Source organism: Arvicanthis niloticus, chromosome 8 (assembly GCF_011762505.2).
Source record: "Arvicanthis niloticus isolate mArvNil1 chromosome 8, mArvNil1.pat.X, whole genome shotgun sequence".
Classification (NCBI taxonomy): Eukaryota; Metazoa; Chordata; class Mammalia; order Rodentia; family Muridae; genus Arvicanthis; species Arvicanthis niloticus.
In genome coordinates this window covers 40,029,836-40,055,161 of record NC_047665.1, presented here as the reverse complement: position 1 = coordinate 40,055,161, position 25,326 = coordinate 40,029,836, and the positions used below count along the sequence as shown (strand labels likewise).

At 39.8% G+C, this 25,326-nt stretch overlaps 1 protein-coding gene across 1 annotated transcript; it reads left to right on the top strand.

Moving 5' to 3' along the window:
* The first annotated feature begins 19,392 nt into the window (after positions 1 to 19,392).
* LOC117713881 (olfactory receptor 2B2-like) lies at positions 19,393 to 24,990 on the top strand. Its single transcript, XM_034510398.2, has 2 exons — positions 19,393 to 19,837; positions 23,797 to 24,990. Exon 2 carries the CDS (start codon positions 23,924 to 23,926, stop codon positions 24,863 to 24,865), a length of 942 nt encoding a protein of 313 aa, XP_034366289.1. The 5' UTR covers positions 19,393 to 19,837; positions 23,797 to 23,923; the 3' UTR covers positions 24,866 to 24,990.
* The last annotated feature ends 336 nt before the right edge of the window (positions 24,991 to 25,326 follow it).

The window sequence follows — 25,326 nt, the reverse complement described above, 5'->3', positions numbered from 1 at the left end:
GACTTTCTAAGCTCTGACTTCTCCTTTTCTTTGTTGGTCCTAGCCTACCACCCTCCCTATCGGTACAAAGGCATCTTCAATAAGGAAATTAGTTTTCTTTAGTACACTTTTGAGACCAAGTCTCACTCTGTGGTCCATGCTTTCCTGGAACTCATGGCAATCCTACCTCTGCATCTTAAGCACTGGAATTATCACAGATGTGCACACCAATTCTTGTGTCTTGTTACTTGTGATTTTCTTTCACTTTACTCCAAAGGAGCCTTTCTAAAACATGAGTCTTATCAGCCCATGTATAAAGTGCTGATATAGAAGCCCTTTGCTTACAGAAGCGAGCATATATTCCTTAATACTGAGTTTGAATCTGAAGTGTTTTACATTTCTAGCTCTACCTGAAGTTTCTGTTTATCTTATGCTAAAATTATGAAAATATTGAACATGTTTCAGAAAAATGAAAATAGAACTAATTTTAATAAAATAACTTATAATAAAGGGGAGGAGGAAAGCATTTAGAGAAAAAAAATACCTTACACTCCAGCCCAGAAACAACCACTGTGGGCTTAAATTTTTAAAGACTCATTTAAAATTACTCAAGGAAAAACTTTTGGAAGAATAACTATGAATTACTTAAGGTCAGAAATGTTGAATGCCACCATTGTCTCTGACACACATAGTATGTTTTGCAACTATGAATTTTATAATTCGGATTTCTGTAATCACAAAATATCTAAATGCATCATGTTAACTATTTTGCAACTAATAATCTGTAAGATGATGTTTGTTAGGAGCCATGCTGCGTTTGCTGAAGTAGCTATCCGCTCGCCATTATAAGATGGCGCTGGCTTCCTGTTCCTGGTTCTTCTTGGCCTTGGTGTCTGCAGCTGTGCGCACGCGTAGGCGCGAATTTTCCTGCTGAAAGTACTATCAGTGGATATGTAAATGAGACCCCAGTCTGTAAGCCAATGAGGACAGATCATGTCTCTTTGATAGTATATAAGTCAGTACATTCTGGGGCTTGGGGTCCTTCCTTTGTCCTCCATCTTGCATCCTTCTAACTAAAAGAGCTGTAACAATAAAAGACGCTGTCAGAAGAATCTTGAGTGTGACGTGCTCCTTATTGGCGAGGTAGCGTGTCGCAGATGTTGTGAGATTGAAAGATGTTAAAAAGAAGCACTGTTTCTAAAATATTTAATAAAATGTTCGTATCCTTAATATCACAACAGGAAGATAATGGAAAAGAAGGAAAATGGAAAGGAAGATCAAAATGAAGAAGATGGACAGGATAAAATGATGGAAAAGAGAAAGTTGTGGATGATGAAGGAAACAGGAGGATGAAAGCAACATGGAGTCTCGAAAAGGAGCTAAAAATAAAGATTTCAGGATGAAGAAAAAGAGGAATGAAGATTATTGTTTAGAACTGCCAATATGATGTCATAATTTAGTAACACAGTTCATTTTGTACTATTGTTTTCTCTTTGCAACAGGCAGAGACCATTAGAGAGAGCCACAACCAATCAGAATGCAGAAGTATGGAGCCCCGTCCCAGTGGATACATCTACAAGACATTCCTACACCTAAGGTTCAGGGATTATTGTGGAACAGAGGAAAGATAGATTATAGGAGACAGAGGAGCAGGGAGTTTGAAGTGAGTGTGTGTCTCCTAGTAATACTGTAAGCTACAGCCATAAAGTTTCACCAACACCATGACATCTCAAACATTAGGTGAATAAGGACAGTAGCAACACACATGCTAATGTGGACAGGGAAGAGCCCAAGAGGCCTCAGCCCTAAATGGAATTATAGGCAATTAAAAAATACTGAGACCAGAAAAAATCATCTCCCCAGAGAAGAGAGCACAATTGGTGTATAAGTGTGTATGTCTATAACAACAATTAATGGAAAAAGAGGGCATGAAGTTGAAAGAACAAAGACCACAATTCAACAACCAACCATAAAAGTGAAAAAAAAATAGGAACATGTAAAATTTGCATAAGAAACTGTGATGGTTAATTTTCATTCCCAGTTTCATAGAACTTAGGATTACCGTAGAAATACATCTTGGGAGGTTTCTATAAAAATGTTTACTGTAATATAGCCAGGAAGAACCACTGTGAGTGTGAGCAATACTATTCCATGGGCTGAGGTCAACTGCACTAAAAGCAGAAAGTGAACTGAACATCAGAGCCTGTCTCTGTGCTCCATCCTCCTCAGCACCCTCTGTGTCTTCAAACAGTGACTCAAAGTAAATCCTCTCTTCCCTACATTACTCTAGTCAGGTATCTGGTCACTGCAGCAAGAAAAGTAACTAATACAGAGACAAAAACTGCTTACAGACAGGGATTAGAGAATTTTGGCTGCTATACATTCAATAGAGGATTGATACTCAGAATGCAGGAAGAAGTCAAAAAGCAAACAAACAAAAAAAGGAAATAAATGATTGATTTAAAATGGCCTATATATCTAAAGAGAGTCCTCTAAAGGAGAAATAAAAATGGTCAAGAAATACTTTTTAAATGTTCAACATCCTTAGCCATCAGGGAACTGTAAATTAAAACTGCTTTGGCATTTCATCATTCTCTAGTTAAGATCAAGGAAACAGAAATGGGGACTGCAGAAAGGCAAGCTAGTGGATTCACAATAGAATCAGTGTGGAGAATCCTCAGAGACCTAACAGTAGATCTAGCATGAATACCAGTCACTCCTTGGCATACACCCAAAGGACTCAGTTTCTTACCCCACAGAAACTAGCTCAGCCATGCTCTTGGCTGCTCTAGTCATAATACCTAGGAGGTGGAGACAATCCAAATGTTCCTTATATGGTGACCAGGCATATGAAAATGTGGCACAGTTTAAATGTCCATTTAGCTTTGCAAAAAATAAAATAAAATAAAAATTTCAGGAAATAGATGAAACTGAAAGGACTAAATTGTGCTGGTTAAATTTGGTTTTGTTTTGTCAAATTGACACAAACTAGAGTCATCTGGAAGAGGGAAATTCAATTGAGAAAATTGTTCCAACAGATTGTCCTGTAGACAAATCTATAGGACATTCTCTTAATTAGTGACTGATGTGAGAGGGCCCAGACAACTGTAGACAACCCCTAGGCAGGTGGTTCTTCCTGCTTTCTAAATAATAATTTTTGAAAAAGCATCAAGCTGTGAGAAACAAGCCAGTAAGCAGTATTCCTCAAATGTCTCTGCTTCAGCTCATACTTCTGGGTCTTGAATCATGCCCTGGATTCCCTTGATAATGGATTCTAACCTTACTGGCAAGATATACTAACCCATCACTTCCCTATGTTGCCTTTTGTCTTAGTGTTTATCACAGCAATAGAAAACAAACTAGGACATTTCCTAAGTGAGTTAACCAGACTCAGATAGACAAATGCTGCATATTTGCTCTTATTTGTGAATTCTAGCTCCAAATCTTTAGTTGAGCACATAATCTGATATAACCACAGAAGATAGGAAAGTAAAACAGGATCCTGCTGGAGAGGGAAAAATAGGAGCTCTAGAGAAGCAGAGAACGAGACACAAGTGCTGTGAAATGGGAATGGGGGGATGGGAGAAGGGTATATCATACAGGAAAGGGGGTGTGGATAAATAACACTAAGGATGTTTGAAAAGCCATACGGAAACATTTTATAAGCTTACTTAAGAATACATATATGTAAAATAAATAAATAAATAAATAAATAAATCTTATCAAATTTAATAAATAATATAAGTCTTAAAAAAAGAATACATATATGTGTACATATATTTGAATGGAATGATGCTAAATGCTGTGATAATGCTCCACCCAAGATGAATGGACCCTCTAACAAAAATCCTGGTGCCAGGCATGGGAAATGTCCGTTAGAATCATTGGTTTGGGAAATCTACAAGATCTTGAAACCCAAAGAGACTATTGCATTTGCTTTGGTCATCTTCCAGAACTTGAAAGTATGACCCCCACTCATGAAGACAATATACACTTTGGACTCAGGATTTGGAGGGATTGAGCTGGATCTGAGCATGAAGTCTCCTCCCAGAGAACTGACTCCCACAGTATGGGAAGGTGCTCTGTAAGCTCCCAAGAGAGAAAAGCAAGCACTAGTTCTACCCTGTTGAAAACCTATGGACCACAACCATTGGCCCAGCATTGTGTCCCCAACAGTGCAACAGTGGCACTTTTATCTTGGAGTTCAACCAACAACTGTCTAATTGAACCTAAGGCCCAATCAGTAGGAGGTAATTCATGCCTGGTACTATAAACCTAGTCAACCACCAGTGCTGGAAGCTTATAGATCCTGCAGTAGACCCTACTTCTGCTGGTCTCCTAAGCAGTACAATTTCTAGGTGCACCCTAAATGCTTATCCTTATGCCCATAGGGAAGCATAGCTCTCATCCCTCATCAAAGGATCTTCTTTCTGTAGTAGACAGGGACACCTACAGAGGTACATAACTGTTCAAACTGCAGATAAGTGACTAGAGTGGGGGCGTCCAACTACAATGGACATATCTACAATGCAACTCCACACCTAAGGCTTGGGGAACATCATAGAAACAGAGGTGGAAAGGCCATAAGAGTCAGAAGACCTGGATGCCAAATCTGAGATAAGGCATGGTTTAGACCTGCCAGGGAAGCTGCACTCATGAAATCTCAACAATAGGTGTGATGACTTGTTTTCATTTCAACTTGTTACAAATTAGAATCACCCGAGTAGGAATTTCACCTGAAGAATTGTCCTGATTGCCATGACTGGGGAAGAAAATCTACCCCAGATGTGGATGGCATAGTCAGGTAGCAGCCCAGAAAAATAAAAAGCAGGGTTAGTAGCAAGACTATTTTCCCTTGTTCAGCTGATTTCCCTCTTGCTGCAGAGTGGATTCACTCTGTTGCTGCTGCTGTTTTCTTTGCTGAGATCAGACACAGTGCTTCCAGATTTCCTTCATTGGCTAAAGATCAGTGTTGTCAAGGAACCTTCCAGATTTTTTGGTGCTAGATTGGCATTGCTGAGGTACCCTAGTCTCAAGGACAAAGAAAATGCTGGCCTCAATTGTGAGACAACTGTTCTTACTATTTTGATGTAAGCTGATTTAATCAATTCTTTACACACAGTCTTAATGGTTATCTTTCTAAAGAACTATCATCAGTATCGTATACTTTCTAAATAAGATTTCTGTCTTAGTTACGGTTTCAATTGTAGTGAACAGACACCAAATCCAAGACAACTCTTATACAGGACAATGTTTAATTGGGGTTGGCTTATAGATTCTGGGATTCAGTCTATTATCACCATGGCAGGAAGCATGGCAGCATGCAGGCATGGTAATAAAGGCGCTGAAAGTTCTATATCTTCATCCAAAGAAAGGCAGGAGCAGACAGGAGAAGACTGGCTTCTAGGCAGCTAGGCCTTGAAGCCCATGCCCACAATGACACTTTTTCTCCAACAAGGTCACACCTCCTACTAGTGCCACAACCTGGGCCAAGCATTTATAAACCACCACAACTACATAATTTCAACAACAGTCAGCATGCCAATGGGGGTGGTGAGGTACGGGGTGTACAGGGGTGGGATTTTGTAAAACTTCACTTCTAAAAGAAGGAGAACTCCTGTCCCAGGCCAGCCTGGGCTACATTTTAATATTCTGTTTTAAAACAAAACAAACCAAAACAACTCAATAACACTCTACCTCCTAAATCCCCTAGCCCACAAAAAAAATTTCAAGAACCATCTATAAAGTATGAGAACAGGCATACAGACTATGTACCTCACTCTAAATTGTACCTGAATGTATAATGACATCTTAAAACATACATTCTGGGGACATGTCTCAGTCTAGCATGTGGAAAACTCTGGATTCTGTTCCTAGCAATACAAAAGAAAAAAGAAAAACAGGTCAAAATACTACACAAAGCATCAACTATTAACAGATTTAAATATTTAGAATTGGAGAAGTGTGACTCACACTTTTAATCTTAGCATTTGTGAGGTGAAGGAAGGAGGGGTAGCCAAGGACTTGCAGCTAGTCTGTACTACACAGCTACTCCCTGTCTCTAGAAAGAAGAGTATTTGTTTACCTAATACCCATAATCCAAATTAATGTGTCTTAATTTTTACCTCAGAAAAATGAACACACTCTAACACAAAACTCTACATACTTTTATAGTAGTTTTACATGTAGTATTGAATATAGAAATAACTTCAATGTCCTTGAATAATTGAGAGATTAAAAAGAAACTTATGTTGCCTCCATTGCATGAAATACAACCTGCTCATTTAAAATATCCAACAGTGGACAAATGCAGCTACAGGAAGGCTGCTGAGGGAATGAAGCAGAGAAAGAAAGTTGACCTTAAGGTTAAAGATCCCATGATTTCATATAAAACCATTCTCAAAATGGCACAATAAGTGGTGGTCAGGAGTCAGGGACAGGGCAGTGAGAGGAAAGAGATGTGCTTGGAGCTATAAGGGTGGAGCCTGGGAATAGCATGGTGATAGTGTGATTGTGGATCTGGGTTGCAGTGGTGGGAACACACATTTACTGGTGAAAAGATGAATTTGCATAACACTCAGACACATGCTTGTGAACCTAGGGATAAGTGCTAAGGTTGTACATGTCATAGTTAGGGTTACTACTGCTGTGGTAAAATACTATGCCCAAAAGGAATTTGGGGAGGAAAGGGTTTATTTGGCTTACACTTCCATATCACTGTTCATCACTGAAGGAAGTCAGACAGATATTCAAACAAGGCAGGAATCTGGATGCAGGAGATGATAGATAGGCCATGGATGGACACTGCTTACTGGATTGTTCCTCATGGCTTGTTCAGTCTGCTTTCTCAGAGAAGCCAGGACCACCAGCCCAGGGTGTTCCCACCCAAAATGGGCTGAGCCCTTCTCCATCAATCATTAACTTAAAAAATGCTCTACAGACTCTCCCACATCCCTGTCTTCTTGAGGCATTTTCTCAATTAAGGTTCCTTTCAGATTTCTCTAGTTTGTGTCAAGTTGATAAACTATCCGGCCCAGTACAGATATCCATTTCCTGGCTTTGATATTATACTGTAGTTATACAAGACATGTTATTGGATGATGGAGTACACAGGATCTCTCTGTATTATCACATTTGAGACTTCATATAAATGTATCCTAGAAAAATAAGATAAAATAATCTGTCTTTAAAAGACAGTAGGTGGAGGTTGGAGAGATGACTCAGTGGCTAAGGGTACATAGAATACTTACAGAGGACCTAAACTCAGTTCTTAGGATCAATTTGGGACAGTTTATAAATGTGTCTAATTCCAGTTCCAAAGAATCAGATGCCTTCTTCTGATCTCTGAAGACACTTGCATGCATGTGCACACACTCCCACACAGACACACAGACACACATACACAGAGACACACACACAATTTAAAATAAAAATAAGTCTCTGTTTAAAAGAGAGATCAAGAGGCTGCAGAATAGCTTCCTCAGTAAAGTGCTTGCTGTACAAGCAGGAGGACTTGATTTCAATTCCAAGCACCGAGCTACAAGGTTGAGCATGGCAAGATATGCTCACAGTCTCCCATGCTCAGGTGAATCCACAGGCTTTGCTAAACAATCTGCCTTGCCAAGTTGGTGAGCTCCAGGGAAAAGTGAAAGGGCCTGTCTCAAAGGACAATCTGGACTCTAGTGAAGTACACCCAAGTCTGACCCCTGGCCCCACACACCTGCACACAAAGAATGCACATTGATAAAGGGAATAAGGATTTAAAAAACCCTTATGTTCGAACAACTCATTTATATCTCAGTAATGTTTTGCATATTCAAATATTAAATAGGCAAAGTGAAGCAAAATGGAAGGCATCCAAAATTAATTCAAACAGAAGTAAATGACCTACCAGAACTAAAAGGGTGCATTGTATCCAACTTGTGGATTTAAAAACTAGGTAGAAAGTGTAACAGTGTCTAGAAAAAGACTATTGTAACAGTTGCTTTCAGGGTAAAGACAAAAGGAACCTCATTAAAATTCCTGTTACTGGAATTGTTATTAGGATCCCTGATATCACTTATCATTTCCAGGAGGATAAATTAACAGTTCTGAAACTATTTGTATAAAAGTATTGAACACAGAGTAAACATATAGTAGTTGGCAAAACCATATTTCCACTGTTGGAGAAATAAACAAGGAAAAGGAAGGAGGCTGGAAGGAACCATGTGCATGCTCACACATTCACACACACACACACACACACACACACACACACACACACAAGCACACAGAAAGAGAAAGAGAGAGATAACAATTGAAATAATACAATATTCATGTGTGGGGAGCCAACAGAAGGCGGCTATCATCCTTGCAGTCATCTTGAGTCATATACCCTGACAAGAGACTTGATTACAACAGCTTACAACAGCTGAATACACTCTGATAACATCTTGTTTTAGATACCCAGATCTTGTTTAGATCTTCCCTTGGGTGTGTGAGACTTAAAGGTGTGATTTAGAGCAGAGACTTAAGGGCATGACTTAAGGTGTGATTTAGAGATAAGACCAAAGGGCAAGACTTAAAGGTGTGACTTAAAGGCGTGGCTTAGAAGCGAGACATAGAAAAGGTGAGAGGCAGACAGAAGATATTATTATTAGGTATTAGGCACTTGGCACTTGGAGGAAGAACTTGGAAGTAGTAGTAGGTACTTGGATGAGACTCAAGGCTAGAACTTGGAACTTGGAACTCGGAGGCACGAGGGACTAGGAACTAGGGACTAAGAACTCAAGACTTGAGACTTGGAGTAGGAAGAGAGACTGAAGAATAAATGGGATTGAATCACACTCTGTCTGGTCTCCGTTCTTCGTGTCCATCCTCACTCTCTCTCTCTCTTGCTGAACTCCGACCCTCGGACCGGAGCAGCTTGGGGCAGTGTGCGCTCTAACAACTTAGCCCCCAAGGCTTTTGGCAGTGCAGGTTCAAACATTGACAGTGCAGTCCAAGACATTTTGACCCCCAAGCGTGGGGCATAGTGGTCTCAGACATTCATGTATTTGTTTATCATGGCTATAACAAAATACTTAAAGCTAGGAAATATATGAAGAAAAGACTTATTTACACATAGTTTGAGAGGCTGACAGTCCAAACATGATGCCAATATTAACAAAATGGATGTTATCATGCTGGGAGCACAGTGAGACAGTAAGACTGCTTAGGGACCTTTTACAACATTTATTTCCAGAGAAGAAACTGTTGTTCCATGAGACATCAATTCCTTCTGCAGTTTGGTCATCTTATAATAGGCTTCACTTCTTTCACATCAAATACTTATCAGTAGTGCCAGACTTGGTGACACATTCCTTTAATCCCAGCTCTTGGGAGGCAAAGGCAGGCAGATCTCTGTGAGTTCAAGGCCAGCATAGCCTATGTGGTGAATTCCAGGACATCCAGAGATTCATAATGACAGCCTAACTAAAACAAAACAAAACAATCTCAGTACTGACTCACTGGACACCAGGCTTCCAACACAGGACTCTTTGAGGGAGACAAATCACCCTTGAACCAAAGCATTAAAAAGTTGTTTGTTGAGAGAAACTAGAAGCAAAAAGTATATACCAAGGGACATTTTAGTGCCTAGATCTTGATTTTCGAATATATTCTTCAGTAAAAGGAGCCAGGGACCCTGAGAGAAACAATCTATTGCAAGACTGGCCTGCAAAGGTTCCCTGGATAATGGTGACAGAGCTTAGACATGCTCAAATAGTGAGCATGATGCAAGGTCAGGGGAACTGTCACAGTCCAAACTAGGACAATCTTATATCAGTTAATTACAAATCAAAATAAGACAGAAGACCAACCTGGGCTGTGTTGTAGTCCCATGAATGTGTTCTTGAAGAGATGAGGCCACTATGAAAGGACAAAAGAATTACATGAAAGAGATTTCAAAGGACAAATAAAGGACAGTTGCAGTGACAAACAGGATCAACTAACTTGCAATTTTTGATACACTTTGTTCCTGTTAATTCCATTATCACAAAGTTTCTGAACTATCTTTGCAAACAAGTATATTGAATTTAAATGTAAAGAAAATATAAGCACACATGCAAATATATGTAACTATAATTTATAATAAAATTGTTAAAGCTCTGCCCCCAATCTCACAGATCCCAGAGGAAGCAGGCCTTCCAGGCGCTCTAACCCAGGCAGTATCTTAAGTAAGGAAAAAGCAACACCAGCCCCAAACAGGGAGTAACTGGGACCCACTAGGACCCAGGAAGTCACTCTTGACATGGAGCATTGAATCCTTCCTGTCTGCGCATGAGCACTGAGCAGATCTTGGGCCCCAGCTCTAACCCCAGTAGTAACACCCACCCCACACAGTTCTGATACAACCAAAATAATAGAAAAGACAGGCTCTAGTAAGAGACAGGGCAGGTAGAACTAAGGAGATCCAGATGGTGAAAGGCAGGCACAAGAACATAAACATCAGCAACCCAGGATACTTGACATCATTAGAACCTAGTTCTCCCACACAAGTCCTGAATTCCCCATATCACTAGGAAAGCAAGATTCAGATTTAAAATCACTTCTAACGGTGATGATAGAGGACTTTAAGAAGGACATAAATAACACTCTTAAAGAATTTGAGGAGAACACAGGTAAACAGGTAGCAGCCTTTAAAGAGGAAGCACAAAAATTTCTTTAAAAATTACAAAAGAACACAACCAGACAGGTGAAGGAATTGAACAAAACCATCCAGGACATAAAAAAAAATGGAAATAGAAACAACAATAAAGAAATCACAAAGGGAGACTACCCTGGAGATAAAAAAAAAAAAAAAAAAAAAAAAAGCCTAGGAAAGAAATCAGGAGTCATAGATGCAAGCATCACCAACAGAATACAAGAGATAGAAGAGAGAATCTCAGGTGCAGAAGATACCATAGAAAATATTGACACAACTCTCAAAGAAAATGCAAAATGCAAAAAGTTCTTAACACAAAGCATCCAGGATATCCAGGACACAATGAGAAGACCAAATCTAAGGATAGTAGGTATAGATGAGAGTGAAGATTCCCAACTTATAGGGCCAATAAATATCTTCAACAAAATTAGAGAAGAAAACTTCCCTAATCTAAAGAAAGAGATGCCCATAAACTTACAAGAAGCCTATAGAACACCAAATAGACTAGACCAGAAAAGAAATACCTCCCATCACATAATAATCAAAACACCAAGTGCACAAAAGAAAGAAAGAATATTAAATGCAGTAAGGGAGAAAGGCCAAGTAACATATAAAGGCAGACCTATCAGAATTACAGCAGACTTCTCACCAGATGCTATAAAAGCTAGAAGATGCTGGATAGATGTCATACAGACCCTAAGAGATCACAAATGCCAGCCCAGGCTACTATACCCAGCAAAACTCTCAATTACCATAGATGGAGAAATCAAGATATTCCATGACAAAACCAAATTTACACAATATCTTTCCACAAACCCAGCATTACAAAGGATAATAGCAGGAAACCTCCAATACAAGGAGGGAAATTATACCCTAGAAAGAGCAAGAAAATAACCCTCTTCCAACAAATCCAAAAGAAGATAGCCACACAAAAATAACTTCACCTCTAATAACAAAAATAACAGGAGACAACAATCACTGTTCCTTAACATCTCTTAACATCAACGGACTCAGTTCCCCAATTAAAAGACATAGGCTAATGGACTGGATACATAAACGGGACCCAACATTTTGCTGCATACAGGAAACTCACCTCAGTGCAAAGACAGACTCTACCTTAGAGTAAAAGGCTAGAAAACAATTTTTCAAGCAAATGGTCCTAAGAAAAAAGCTGGAGTAGCCATTCTAAAATCTCCAGCCCGAGAACACAAAGGGGAGGGGGGGGACTTATGGCTCCACCTGTATAGGTAATTGAGGGTGGCCTTGCCAGGCATCAGTGGAAGTAGACAGCCTTGGTACCTGAAAGCTTGGATTCCCTAGTGTTGGGGAATTGCAAGAGCAGGGAGGCGGGAATGAGAGGATGGTGAGAGCACACCCTCATAGTAATTGGAGGGTGGGAATGGAGTAAGGGGTTAGGCATCAGTGGAAGTGGAGGGCCTAGGTGCTTGAAAGTTTGGATTCCCTGATGTTGGGAAATTTGAGAGCAGGAAGGCAAAAATGGGAGGATGGTGGGAACACACCCTCATAGAGACTCCCAGAATTATATGAATTAGATATGACAGAGGCAGGCCACCAGAAGACTAGATTTCAAAATTCAAACAAACAATTATCTTGATACTAAAATTTGTTTTGAGAATTGTATATTGCAGAATACATAGCTTTGGTATATCTACTCATCAGGCAAGCTGGGAAGACCTGCTCGAACCTCTGATGTCCTGGAATTCCAGCTGGATGCAGTGAAGACATAGTGTCAGAGGCTTCTCAATTTACACTCCCCTAACCCCTCTTCTAATATCTCAACGCCCATAATCAGCTTTAAGAAGTTAATGAAGAGTCAGTGCCCCTATTCCCTGGGCTTGGGGACTGAGGTGGTTAATATTGGGCTGTCTTTCTAGGGAAAAGTGGTGGTTTTGTTGGAACAGGGAGTATTAGCTAGGATTTATTGCATAGCCATAACCTATTGGTAGAAATCTGCATAATTATTATCAAGATGAAGATATAATTTCTTAAATGGTACAAAATTTACTTTGATTTCAAATTTAAGGTTTTCATTGGTACGAGCTTCTTATTAATATAAAAGTGAGATGAATATTGTTACTCTCATAGGCTTTGTGCCTATATAACACAATTAGGAATACAAGGCTTAGACCCAGTCCTTCTTTAACTTTTCTAACTGATTTGAGATAGTTAGCCGGTAAGTTAAGGGACTGTAGCAAATTCATGGCTCTGAGTTTATTGTTAGGGTGTTTTCTATATTTTCTTTAGAAATAGCTGAGAGGAGTTAACAGACAACAGTCCAGATTGCCTTACATGGATAGTTTCAAAATGTCAGAAGTCCACAGAATAGACGTTACAAACATTTCTATATTAATGTTTATTTTGATTAGAGACATGTCTGCTCCTGACAGCTTGTCTTGGATTCTAAGAAGAAATTGAGCATCTTTGGAGTTACTCCAGTTGTGTTGAGACAGCCACTAGGCAAGAATTGCCTCTTTCCATCTACAGACAAATCACTGTCCAGAAAAGGACACACTTGCAGAATAGTCGACTGATTAGATCTGCCAAGACAGATTAATCAGTCCTTAATAATTCTGCATCACTTAGGTCTGTCAGATGATCCTGGGCCAGAAGGCTGAAGATCAGTTGCTCCAATGTTTTGTAGTATAGGGACTGTCCAGGTTTTCAGCAGTCTCTATAAATTGGCTAAGTCTTAGAAGCTATGCTTTGTGCTTCCCATAATTTCAGTTAACTCAGTTATTCTGGATTTCTGACGGAGTTGAAGACTTATAGTCTCATAGCCAATCCTAGCTATTTACTTTGAGAGAAAATATTTGAGAGGATGGTTTTCAGCTGACATTCATTCTAAAGCCAAGAAGAAAGCCAGGTTCAGAACTAAGTCTTTTATTTAGGAGGGATGACAGAGGTTCTGCTTAGTCAACAAAATGATGGACTGGGTATTAAGTCTATCTTGTACTTACTGACATAAATTGGTATAGTTATGCTCTAACTGTATTTTGAGAGAAGTTTTATTTTAACAGGAAGGGTGATATGTAGGAGGAGCTAAGGTGGGAGGGGTAAGGAGAGGAAGAGGAGGAATAAGAAGAGGAAGAGGAGAAGGAGAGGAGGAGCTAGGTGATGAGAATGTGTGTGGGGGGGGACATGGAGGCAGATGTTCAAGTGTCTCTGCCAGTCAAATATAGTTGATATATCTAGGTTGGGTATTGAGTTACACTTCTGATTGTATGGGCATCTTGTTATTGAGCATTATCAAACTTATAAAGTCTTTGATTAACATAAAAAAGTGTATAAAGCAAAAAGGAGAAGGGGGGATGGGAAAGGGGTTTTCTAGGGAGAGGAAATGGGGAAAGGAGATGGCATCTGAAATGTAAATAAAATATCCAATAAAAATTTAAAAAATTGATAGATGGCCATATTACTAGCTTATATTGCTGTGTTTTAAACTTGCACTGTCTACTTATTAAAAGTCTCCTGTAAAGCATCATGTTGGATTATGCTGGCAGAATCCTTGTAAGTCTTGAAATTACTGTATCTCTTGATTAATTAATTAATATAATTTACAGGAAACTTGAGACTGTGGGCCACAGTTCAAGATGCATTCTTAATCTCTTTTTTTTTCTCACTTGACTGTTCTTTGACAAGGCATGGGTCTGCAACAAAACTCTGGTCATTTTTGTTGAAAACCTTCATGTACACAGCCTCCATGTGACATCCAGGCTATTTTCAGGGAGACAAAGTATCTCAGCGATGCTTGGATGGGTGCATGATCCTTCTCTTGGCTTAAAGCCACACATGTATTGATCTGTACCTAAGTAAAACCCAGATAAAGTATATTTCCCCCTCCAGCTTAAAACTAGCACAGCATGTCCATTTTATTTGATGTGTTAACAACGTGTTCCAGGTAACAACATAAATCAACAGATCTGAAGACCAGAAATGCACTCTTTTTTTTTTCTCCTACAAAACTCAAGATATCCTGGCAAGCAGCCAGGTCAGGTATTGAGTTAGGAAAACAGAAAAAAAAAATCCTGTTAACAAGCAACAAACTTATCTTCACTGAGATATTTAAATAAGAAGAAAAAATAGTATTTTCTTTCAGTATTCCTTTTTCCCTACAGATACACAGTTGGAAAATTTTAGGTAAGTCCAGATAGGTGGTTTTAACATATAGCTAAGGAGAGTTGATTCAAGGAATCCTGCTCTTCTTTGAACCCAGAGAGCCAGGGTGGGAGCAGGAAAGGCCAGGAGTTAGAGAAGCACTGAATCTGAGTCACAATGTACCTGGCCAGGCTCCTGTCTCTACTGCAGGCCTTCAGGCAGCTGTGATGCAAACACAGTCCTGTGCTTCATAAATATGCTTTGATTAGGGACCTACTAGATATACAATCATGACCCCACCACATCACAACAGAGATGAACACTTTCTGTTACCTAATGAATGGCATTGTGGTTGTTTCAACTGTTATAACAAGCCATTACATCAATATTTGTTGTGGAACTGATGTAAACAAACTTGTGCTGCTCAGTAATACAGTAGCAGTTGTGTGTCACACACTACTATATACACAGTATGCAGTACTTGATGGATGGCCATGCTACTAGATATATTGTTGTGTTTTAAATTGTGCTCTGTCCTTGTCAAAAAAAAAGTTTCCTATAAAGCATTATGTTGGGTTATGCTGGCAGAAGCTTTGTAAGTCTTGAAATTACTGTATCTCTTGATTAATTTGTAAAGTTTATGTTCACAGAATGAAATCAAATGGTGGTGTATTTTCTCAGAACATTTCTCCTCATGCCTCAACCCTTGTGAATATGGCTGGCAGTGGAGAACGGCAGGAAGGGCTGAGTCCTTGACTATGACACACTCCAGAGAGCCTCCACAATCCTGAAGACTAAAGACAATCAAGGATGCTGTAGTCTAATGTATGCCATGGAACTTGAGAGCTGACCTGTCTCTGAGGAAAATGGGCCCCTCCCTACCCTCTCTTCTCCTCCTTTTGGTATTCCCCAGTCACTGAAATGGCATTTAAGAGTAGCCTTATCTGGTCAGAAAGAAACAGATGCCTGCAATCCCAAGCTCAACAAAACAGGAGTATTGAGAACTTGAAGCCAACCTCTGCTAAATATTAGTGGGACCCTGTCTTGACTCAAACCAAAACAACAACAACAACATCCATAAAATAAGAATAACATAACAGTCAAAGGTGTAGATTTTTTTTTCCAGAGCCGGCAGCTGTGTCAATCCTTCCTTCCAGTAAAGATGCTAACTTCAAGGTCATTTGTGGTTATGGACATTTAGACTATAGACATTTAAGTTACAGACAATGGTGGTAGGCATTTCAATCCATGGACTTATCTGTCTTAAAAATTCCAAGAAGATGATGTGGGTAGAGCGTAACGCACCTTTGGAGTCTTTCATGGAAGCATTTTCTCAGGAAGGAGATCTTAAATACTTCGTCAGCCATTAAGAGTGAAAGTTTACACAAGTCAAATGATACAGGTTGTCCTCATTTATTTGTTTGTTTTATTGAGCCTCAAGGTATTCATGAATCTGATCTGTGACCATTTCCCCGAGTCTGGATGTTCTTGTTCTTTGGTAAGCAGATGGGAATCTGAGCCCCTTACGTATACCCCCAGGGCCTGAGCAAAGGCGTAAGTCAGGTAGCCTCGAGTCCTAGTTTACTTTATACTTCTGTGATTACCACCATGACCAAAAGCATGTTGGGGAGGAAATTACTTATTTCATCTTAAAGCTTTTAGTCCATCATGAAAGGGATATCAGGATAGGAACGAGAGGCAGAAACTGAAGCAGAGAACATGGAGAAACATTGCTTACAGACTTGTTCTCCAGGATTATATTGAGCTACCCTTTTAAAATTTTGCAGGACTGTCTGCCCAGGGTGGCATAACCCACAATAGGTTGGGCTCTCCCATATCAATCATTCATTTAAAAAACTGCCTCCACAGGCTTGCTTATAGGCCAATCTTATGGAGGCATTTTCTCAGTTGAGGAGTTCTGTTTCCTGATGACTCTAATTTGTGTCACATTGACAAAAACTGATCTGGACATCCTATTAGAAAAGACCGGACTGTCTCTAGCTACCTTGAGCCTTGGCGGATAGTCTTCTGTGTCTTTCTTCTAAAGAGACATGTGTTCATCTGAGCCCATCTGTTGTCATGAGGACTGGATTTTATTCCCCAGAACTATAATGTTTGAAAATGTGACTGTTTGGGTTCTTACTTTGTTTTGGCTACTTAAGCTTTATAAATATAATAACTTTATCCACAGCCCCTGCCCTTTGCTCTGTGCTTTTGCCAGCTGACTGTGATAGGATAGATGCATGGATCCATCTGCTGCTTGGCTGGCACCCAGGACCAGCAACTTTCTCCAGAGCAAAAGAAACTTCAAGTCCACTTCAAAGCTGTTCACTCTACGGAACAGTAACTTTTTGTGTTTATTACTTCAATGGCTCCATGTTACTTATACAAATATTTTTGTTATTTATTATGACTTTTTCAGTTCTTGAAGAGTTAGCATACTCTCCAAGATAGTCTGTTGCCTACAAGCAGAATTTGTGATCTAGAATTGACCTAACTTTGCAAAAGAGGACATAGATTTCACTACCACTGGTGGCTTCACATGCAGTGGTCACAGTGTACTTACCATGAAGCAGAGCTTAATTTCATAGCCTGGCACTTGCACAGGCCCTTTCTAAGTCTCTGGGAAGAGTTCTGGTGATATATTCCTATAAATACATTTCACCTACAATTAATTCACGACACCTGCTCTCTTTTTAAAATTTTCATATTGGTTGGTAATGAAGTAGCTACAAGAATTTTCATCATCCAGCTAAGAGATGACATGATTCATAGTCATTTGCATATACAGATAAGTGATCAGCAGCGTTTCTGGAATAGGAATAATATACTAGTTACTTATGAGTCACCGTGATTAACATGACAGAAACAACTTGGCAAAGATTCAGTCATCAAGGCTGGAAGGACTTGGTAGCCATATAGCAATGAGTCAGAAAGGGTGGGAGGTAGGGATGAAAGGAGGAGGAGAAAAGAGGACAGAGGGGAAGAAGGGGGAGAGGAGAAGGAAGAGGAAGAAAAGGAGGAGACAAAAGGAATTGTAGACACAATTCCAAATATGTATGCAATACAGCAAAAGCAGTGCTGAGGAAAAATTATACCCATCAGGATCCATATAAAAAGTAGAAAGATCACAGATAAACAACCAATTACAGTGACTCAGACAATGTACTACACAGTCAAACCAAACCCAAAATACTAGAAGGAAAATAAAGTTAAGAAAGATGTAAAAGTAGATGAAACAGACTCCCTCAACCAAGAAGAGAAATATATAAGCAATTGTTTCTGTAGTGGTAAAATGGACTTCCATTTGTAATAAAAGAAAAATACTACTTAGGTATGTGTAGTAATATGGATACATTTCAAAACATTATTCATAGTTGAAGAATCTAACAAAAGTTTACAAACTACATACATAGAAGTTTTGGTATAAAGAGAAGTGTGTAGTGCTCACACCAAGTCTCCTATACCTGTGAGGTTGTCAGGACTTGATGAAATGGCATGCATTGTAGATAAAGTGATTACTTGCAGAGGATTAAATAAAGAAGGCACCGTATTGAGGAGCCCAATTTCTTCTATTTTGAGAAGAAGCATGTAAATATGAAAAGGGAGAAGACCTGCATGAACTTTACAAATTGGATTAAAGTTGAGGTATCACTGAGAACTGGAGTACTCACCATGTATAGATGAGTGAGCTAGGGAGGGGTGGGAAATGTCTGTGCACGGGTATTAAATACCTCGGTGTTCATGCACTCTTACATCATGGGGTCTTTTCCATCCCTTCCTGAAGGAATCCAGAGTGCTATGGAGAAATGGCCATTTCAAACATAGCTTGAGGTGAATTTAAAGGAGTATTTCTAGAACCAAGGGGAAAGGACAAAGGGATATAGTGGCTGTTTGAAGAGACTTCTGTGGGCATGAAGTGGGGGAAATCTGAGCATCAAAATAATAATTGAATGAAATTTCAGCTAATAAAATGCAGAGAGAATGCACAAGACCAGACTGTTGTAAATTTGTGAGCAGAAAAGTGGACATTTGGTAGAGGCCGACTAATCAACACAGAAGAGTGACAAGACTGCAAAAGGAACATTTCAAAGCCATGGTGCCATGAATGCAGTTGAGCATTGACGAGACTGCAGGAAGCAGGGGCTGTGGGAGGCCTAGGCAGACAAGGAAGGCCAGCAGAGTTTCAAGTGATAGCTAAAGGCTTTATCTTGGCTAAATCAAAGGGTAACAGCATGACCTTAGATGCCATCTTAAAATATTTCTACATAAAATAATATTTTTCTTCTCATTGAATTGAGTAGTGAACAAAAGTGGTGGAGCACCCGGATAATTCCAACATTTAGGAGGATGAGGTCATCCTGAGCTACACCAGACCCTGTCTCAAAAAGAATGTAGCAAACAAACAACAGCAATCGAGTGGTTTCGGAAAGCTCTCTGGATAGATTACAAAAAGAAAACAAATTCCTACTGAGCACAGAATTTAGTTTCCATTTGCTAAGACATTCCATGCCATTCCTTTAGTGTTAGAAAGAGTTGAGAATCCCATCCATCCCCAGGGGGAAGTTTCTTCTTCAGCTAATCAGCGAAGAAAAAGCCATCATCTCAAATCTCCCCTGCCTGTGTCCCATAGGGTCAAATCCTGGCTTTGCCACTATAAACAGAAAACTTTGGCTGTGAAACATTAAGACTCCCTCCACAGACCAAAAGAAACACCAGTCTTTTCAGAGAAAGTATCTTCTATACAGTTTTGCAAGGCTGACAGAGAAAATGATAATCTTTTAATCTTTCAAAATAACAATAGCTTCCCTAAACTATAAATGGCATGGCACTGACCCCATACATTTCAGTCCTGAGCAAGACTTCCTCCTCACTGTCCAGTGAGCTGTGTTTGGGGACCTCAGAACGCCTACCTTGCAGTGAAACTAAAGAACGTTAAGTCAGTGTGCCAGGATGAGTGTATGGCTAACTGGTGTGGGAAGGCGATGGTGCATCTGCAGACTCTAAATCAACTCAACTTGTGTTCAAAGATCCTTGGACATCAAAACAAAGTCATCACTTCAAATGCTTAAATTGCCGGTAAGTAAATACATTTATACAAACTGCTAAAACTAGTATTAAAATCTGAGCGTTAGAAGAGGTCTGGGATCTCGGTGGGACTTCGGGCTTCACAGCAGGTCAGTGTTTCCTTCTTTTTGCGGCTCATGCAGATCTGGGCTCTCAGAAAATCGACCTAAGCTAGAGGAGCACATGAACTCAAGCCTCTGCTCTCAGGGCTCATCTTTTCTAAACTAAATTTTTGTTAAATTTTTTCCATAGTAGCTGTGTAGGAAAATGACTTCTATTACGTATGCTTACAATCCAGCAAAACAGTATAGTATGATAAAGAGCCTCTCATTGAGGTGTAAGGTGATTTGAGGAAACACAAATAATTGCTGGGAGAGCAAAATATCATCTCTATTCTACCACAGAAAATAAAACCGATATTCAAAGTGTTTAATTACTTGTGCAGTTAGTAAGTGTGGAGCTGACTATGGTGCCTTTCTTGTTTCAATGTCCTTTACACTGTAAAGCATAAAGAACTTTTTCAAGATCTCACTCATCATTTTGAGTATTCAAACTGAGATGCAGGACAAGGAAATTCAAGGAAATAAGGAACACAAGGCCCATCCATTACAGGCTATGAATAAATAATAAATAAGTAAAGTAATAAAGTAATAAAGTAACGATATTATTCATCAAAGAAGTATCCTGAAGTTTGGCTTAAAATGCTCTCAGGTGATCACAGATAAAACTTGTAAAGACTCCTCAGCAGCTTTCTGAAACACCAACAAATGTCAGTTTTAAGCTCGCTGCTGCACTCTCACGTGACTCAAATGTTTTATTTTTCTGGCTGACAGAATGTGTGGTATTCCAAAGGAGAATAATATCACCCTAAGGTGCTGCAGTGTAGGTTTGCTCTAAAGGAGAGAAACCTATTTTGTGGCCTCAAAGACACCAGCTGCAGCTATGAGCAAGCAGATTAGGCGCTAAGAGGCAAGGACGAGAGCACGTCTATGTTGTTCATTAATGCAGCTAAGGAAACCCTAACCTTTGGCTCTGTGTTCTTTTTATTAACAAACACATTTTACTAAGGCTAATGCTATAAGTCTGAGTTCAGTTTACTTAATACACAGAATGATAGCAATGCTACCTAGAGATGTGCTTTTAGGAGAGCATAAACAGCTGAGGCTCTCACTTGTTGGAAGTCTTGGACACATTCAGAAAGCTAAACGAGGCACAGTGTAAGAATTGACTTCTCCCATTGCTTTCCCTGCTTCCCGCTTGTTTCTCTGCTGTTATTCTGTCCCCAAATTTCCTGCTAAAGGGACAAATACTCTTCCTTGTGCCATGACTGTGGAGTGTGAGAGGACTTTACATACCACAGAATCACTAATATATTTCATTGTTTACAAAAGAGTTATAAATTATGATTCTCAGAGTGAGGGGTCCATTGATTAGAAGTGTATCAACTAATTTTCTCTCCTTTATCTATAGTGAGGCTTCTTGTAAAGGTCATCTTTTAGTAATGCTTCTCAGGATAAACATCAGAATCAAGGGCCCAAGGTGGATCACTGGTCACACTGAAGCAGAAAACACAAGTAATGTTCTTAGTGGTGAGATGTCTCCTTGGCCATAATTCAGAACTCACTTCATGCCCTAGCATTGGTTAGGGAGATTTTATAGCTTATCCAGTGAAGACCCAGTTTGAAATTGGAAGTAACTCCATCAGTTTCTGTACCAGGACAGCAAGTCCTAGGTGGACTGACACATAGAGTCACTCTAATTGTATGGACTTGGGGAGGGTGTGATTTACTCTTGAAATAAAATGACATATAAGTTCTATATAATGTTAATAAAGACCTATACCCAGCACATGGGAGGGTAAGGTAGAAGGATAATGCCAGCCTCAGCTATATATCAAGTGTGAGGCTAGCCTCGAGTATATAAGACCCTATCTGAAAACAAACAAGAAACAGCAAAATAATAATAATAATAATAATAATAATAATAATAATAATAATGTGAAGTATGGGAAATTTACCTTTACTAATGTTTATCCTGCTCTTTCTACCTAGTTCCCACATTTTTAGCAATGTGTAGTTTTGGCTAAGAGAATGCAGATGTGTTTCTGCCATCCTGCTTTAAATGTCCTCATAGATTTATACTGAATTTTTAAAAAGTAATGAGTTAAAGAAATTATATTTCTTATGAAGATTTGAATCTGATGGTAATTAAAGTTTTAACTAAAGTTACACTACTTTAAAAATAGAAACCCAAATAAATTAGGGAGTCAAGCAATTAAGAATATTTCTTATAAAAGAAAGAGGTTCCTATTTTAAAACAGAACAGACAAGTGGCAGATTAGTAGGCCAAGACTGGTTTGCTTTCCTCTCTCTGCCTCTGTTTCCCTCTGTTTCTTCTGTATCCTGCACGGTAACTTTTAATTTGCATATTACTATTTAGATATCATATGTTGTATATTCTTTAAATGGGTGGAATTATACTATATAACTCTTTAGTGACATATTTTTGCTTAACATACATACACAGAGAGAGAGAGAGAGAGAAAGAGAGAGAGAGAGAGAGAGAGAGAGAGAGAGAGAGAGAGAGAGAGAGAGACTGGGAGTCTAGCTAACTTTTGGTGAATGCTTGCCTACCTTGCCTGAAGCCCAGGGCTCCATCTTAGCACTGCTAATCAGGGAGTGGCCACACACTCCCTGGGTGGAGGCAGGAGAAAGAGTTGAAAGTTGGCCTTTAGTTACCAGGAAATTTCAAACAAATCTGGAAACTTGTCTAAGAGAAAAACTTAAAACTTAATCTCTCTATATCTGACCATATATCTCAGATTTCTTAAAGGAGAGAGTAAAGGAATGTTTCCTAGGGAGTAAATGTTCTGAAATGAGTAGAAAAACCCAGTACCCTTCACTAATATTTTGATGAACAGGACTAAAGCTAAAAAGCAAAATTTTGGATAGTGATTATTTCACAGAGTAGCTTAGATTATCATTAAGAATTATGTGGGATGCATACATTCTTAACTGCCACTCCTGTCACATTAGTACCCACAGAAAATATAGAGCTATGAATAGTTTCTCAAAGCAAAGCATCCATCACTCTGTCACAACTGCCCAACCTCTGTGCTTCCAGGAACCAGGCACTGCCAGTTTACACAAAAGATAACAGCCACACTTAAGGTAACAGCCATACTTAGGATGGGTTTCCTTGACCCCTGTGATAGAAGCTGGGATTGTCACACAACCACCTGTGCTCCTGACCCCTAGGAAAGTGAGCACTGTAAAAGCTCCAAGTGAGTCTCCTGAGCTCCTCAGTCCTTCCCTCACTCTGGCTGCCTGATTCCCACTCCTCTGTTCCTACCCAGAGTCAGGCTCAGCAGGGTGCACTTGTGATTCTCTAAGTCCAGAAAAGTGATTTGTATCTTTATTGTGTAAATGAGGAACCTGAAGCTCAGAGGACAAGAAGCATCTTCAGAGCAATGTAACTAGTTACAGAAGAGGGCTGGGAGTGCCTGAGCCAGACCTCCAGCCTCAGATGGCACATGAGCCAACAGTGCTGTGTAGATTCTCCACCATGAGAGTAGGACAAGTCCCTCACATGGTGTCTGAAAGCTTACCATAAATGCTATAATATCTGGATTTATTTGGGGGAAGGGCAGGGATAGTGGAGAAATGAGATTTAAATAATTTTCACGAATGCCAGTGAACAGAGACTCTCACTGATTCTGGGGAGAAATTAAACTGGATTCAAATAACAGGAGCAATAACTGTGTCTCCCTGATAGCAGATACTTGGTAAAAAGACCAGAGGACACCCGGTGCATAAAATACCAAACACCAAAGGAGAAGTTCTGTGACAGTAGGAACTGATGAAGTTCTGTAACCTTGAAATCACTTTAGTAAAATCTGTAGGAATAGAAAAACACCTCTGAAAGTTTTGACAGACACTTAAACTTCTATCAATACATTTTTACCCTAACAGGATCACTTTGTGAATGCACAAAACTCTCCAGTGTCATCACCTAATAACTAATTGACACATTCAATAAGCATGCCCACCGACTTATAACTTTTTGTGCAACAGCAACCTGGAGGCTGTACTGTTTAACATGAGTGTGGCCAATGAGAGCATCTCATGGGAGTTCATTCTCTTAGGGTTTTCAGATCGGCCATGGCTGGAGCTACCACTCTTTGTGGTGTTTCTAGTGTCCTATATTCTGACCATCTTTGGAAATATGATGATAATTCTTGTGTCCCGCCTGGATTCCAAACTCCACACCCCCATGTACTTTTTCCTCACTAACCTGTCCCTGCTGGACCTGTGCTACACTACAAGCACAGTCCCACAGATGCTCGTCAACATCTGCAGCACCCGGAAGGTGATCAGCTTTGGCGGCTGTGTGGCTCAGCTTTTCATTTTCTTGGCCTTGGGTTCTACAGAATGCTTTCTTTTGGGCGTCATGTCCTTTGACAGGTTTGTAGCCATCTGTCGGCCTCTCCACTACTCAGTCATCATGCACCAAAGGCGCTGCCTCCACTTGGCAGCTGCATGCTGGATCAGTGGCTTCAGCAATTCAGTGTTACAGTCCACATGGACCCTTCAGATGCCACTGTGTGGTCACAAGGAAGTGGACCACTTCTTCTGTGAAGTCCCTGCCCTGCTCAAGTTGTCCTGTGTGGATACAACGGCTAATGAAGCAGAGCTGTTCTTCATCAGTGTGCTGTTTCTTCTAATACCTGTGACTCTCATCCTCATATCATATGGCTTTATTGTCCAAGCAGTGTTGAGAATAAGATCAGCTGAAGGTCGGCGAAAGGCATTTGGGACATGTGGCTCCCACCTCATTGTGGTGGTACTTTTTTATGGCACTGCCATCTACATGTATCTGCAGCCACCATCCCCTACTTCTAAGGACCGGGGGAAAATGGTGTCCCTCTTTTATGGGATCATCACACCCATGCTGAACCCCCTCATCTACACACTCAGGAACAAAGAGGTAAAGGGAGCGTTCAAGAGGCTGATGACAAGGGTCATCTTGAGTAGAAAATAAGGGGTGCCTCAATAATAGCCCTATTAGTATAAGTGTTTACAGCCTGATAAGTTACATTGTTTTCTTCTATTCTGAACTATTGTGATGATTTCCATCAAATAAAGTCTTGCTGATAGAGGACCGTATAGTGTTTGCCTGCCTGGATGTATTCATTCACAAGCCCTGAGAAGCGACTCTTTATGATTCTCCTAAACTGCTATCCCTACAAACTGCATATTTTCAAGCTTTATACCATTTGTGTGCTTGGTGAGGATTCCTAGATATCTCAGGGTCTAAAGTTGAAATCTGAGAATCCTTTTTACAAAAACAATATATGTAATATGCATGCAGAAACACTGTCATATACGTAAACATGCATCCTACCCTTTAAACTTCTCTTCATAACTTCTCTTATGCAAGAAGAACATTTTTTTTTTCTGTTAATTACCTTGAGTCAACATGACTGGAATTAATACTTCTTT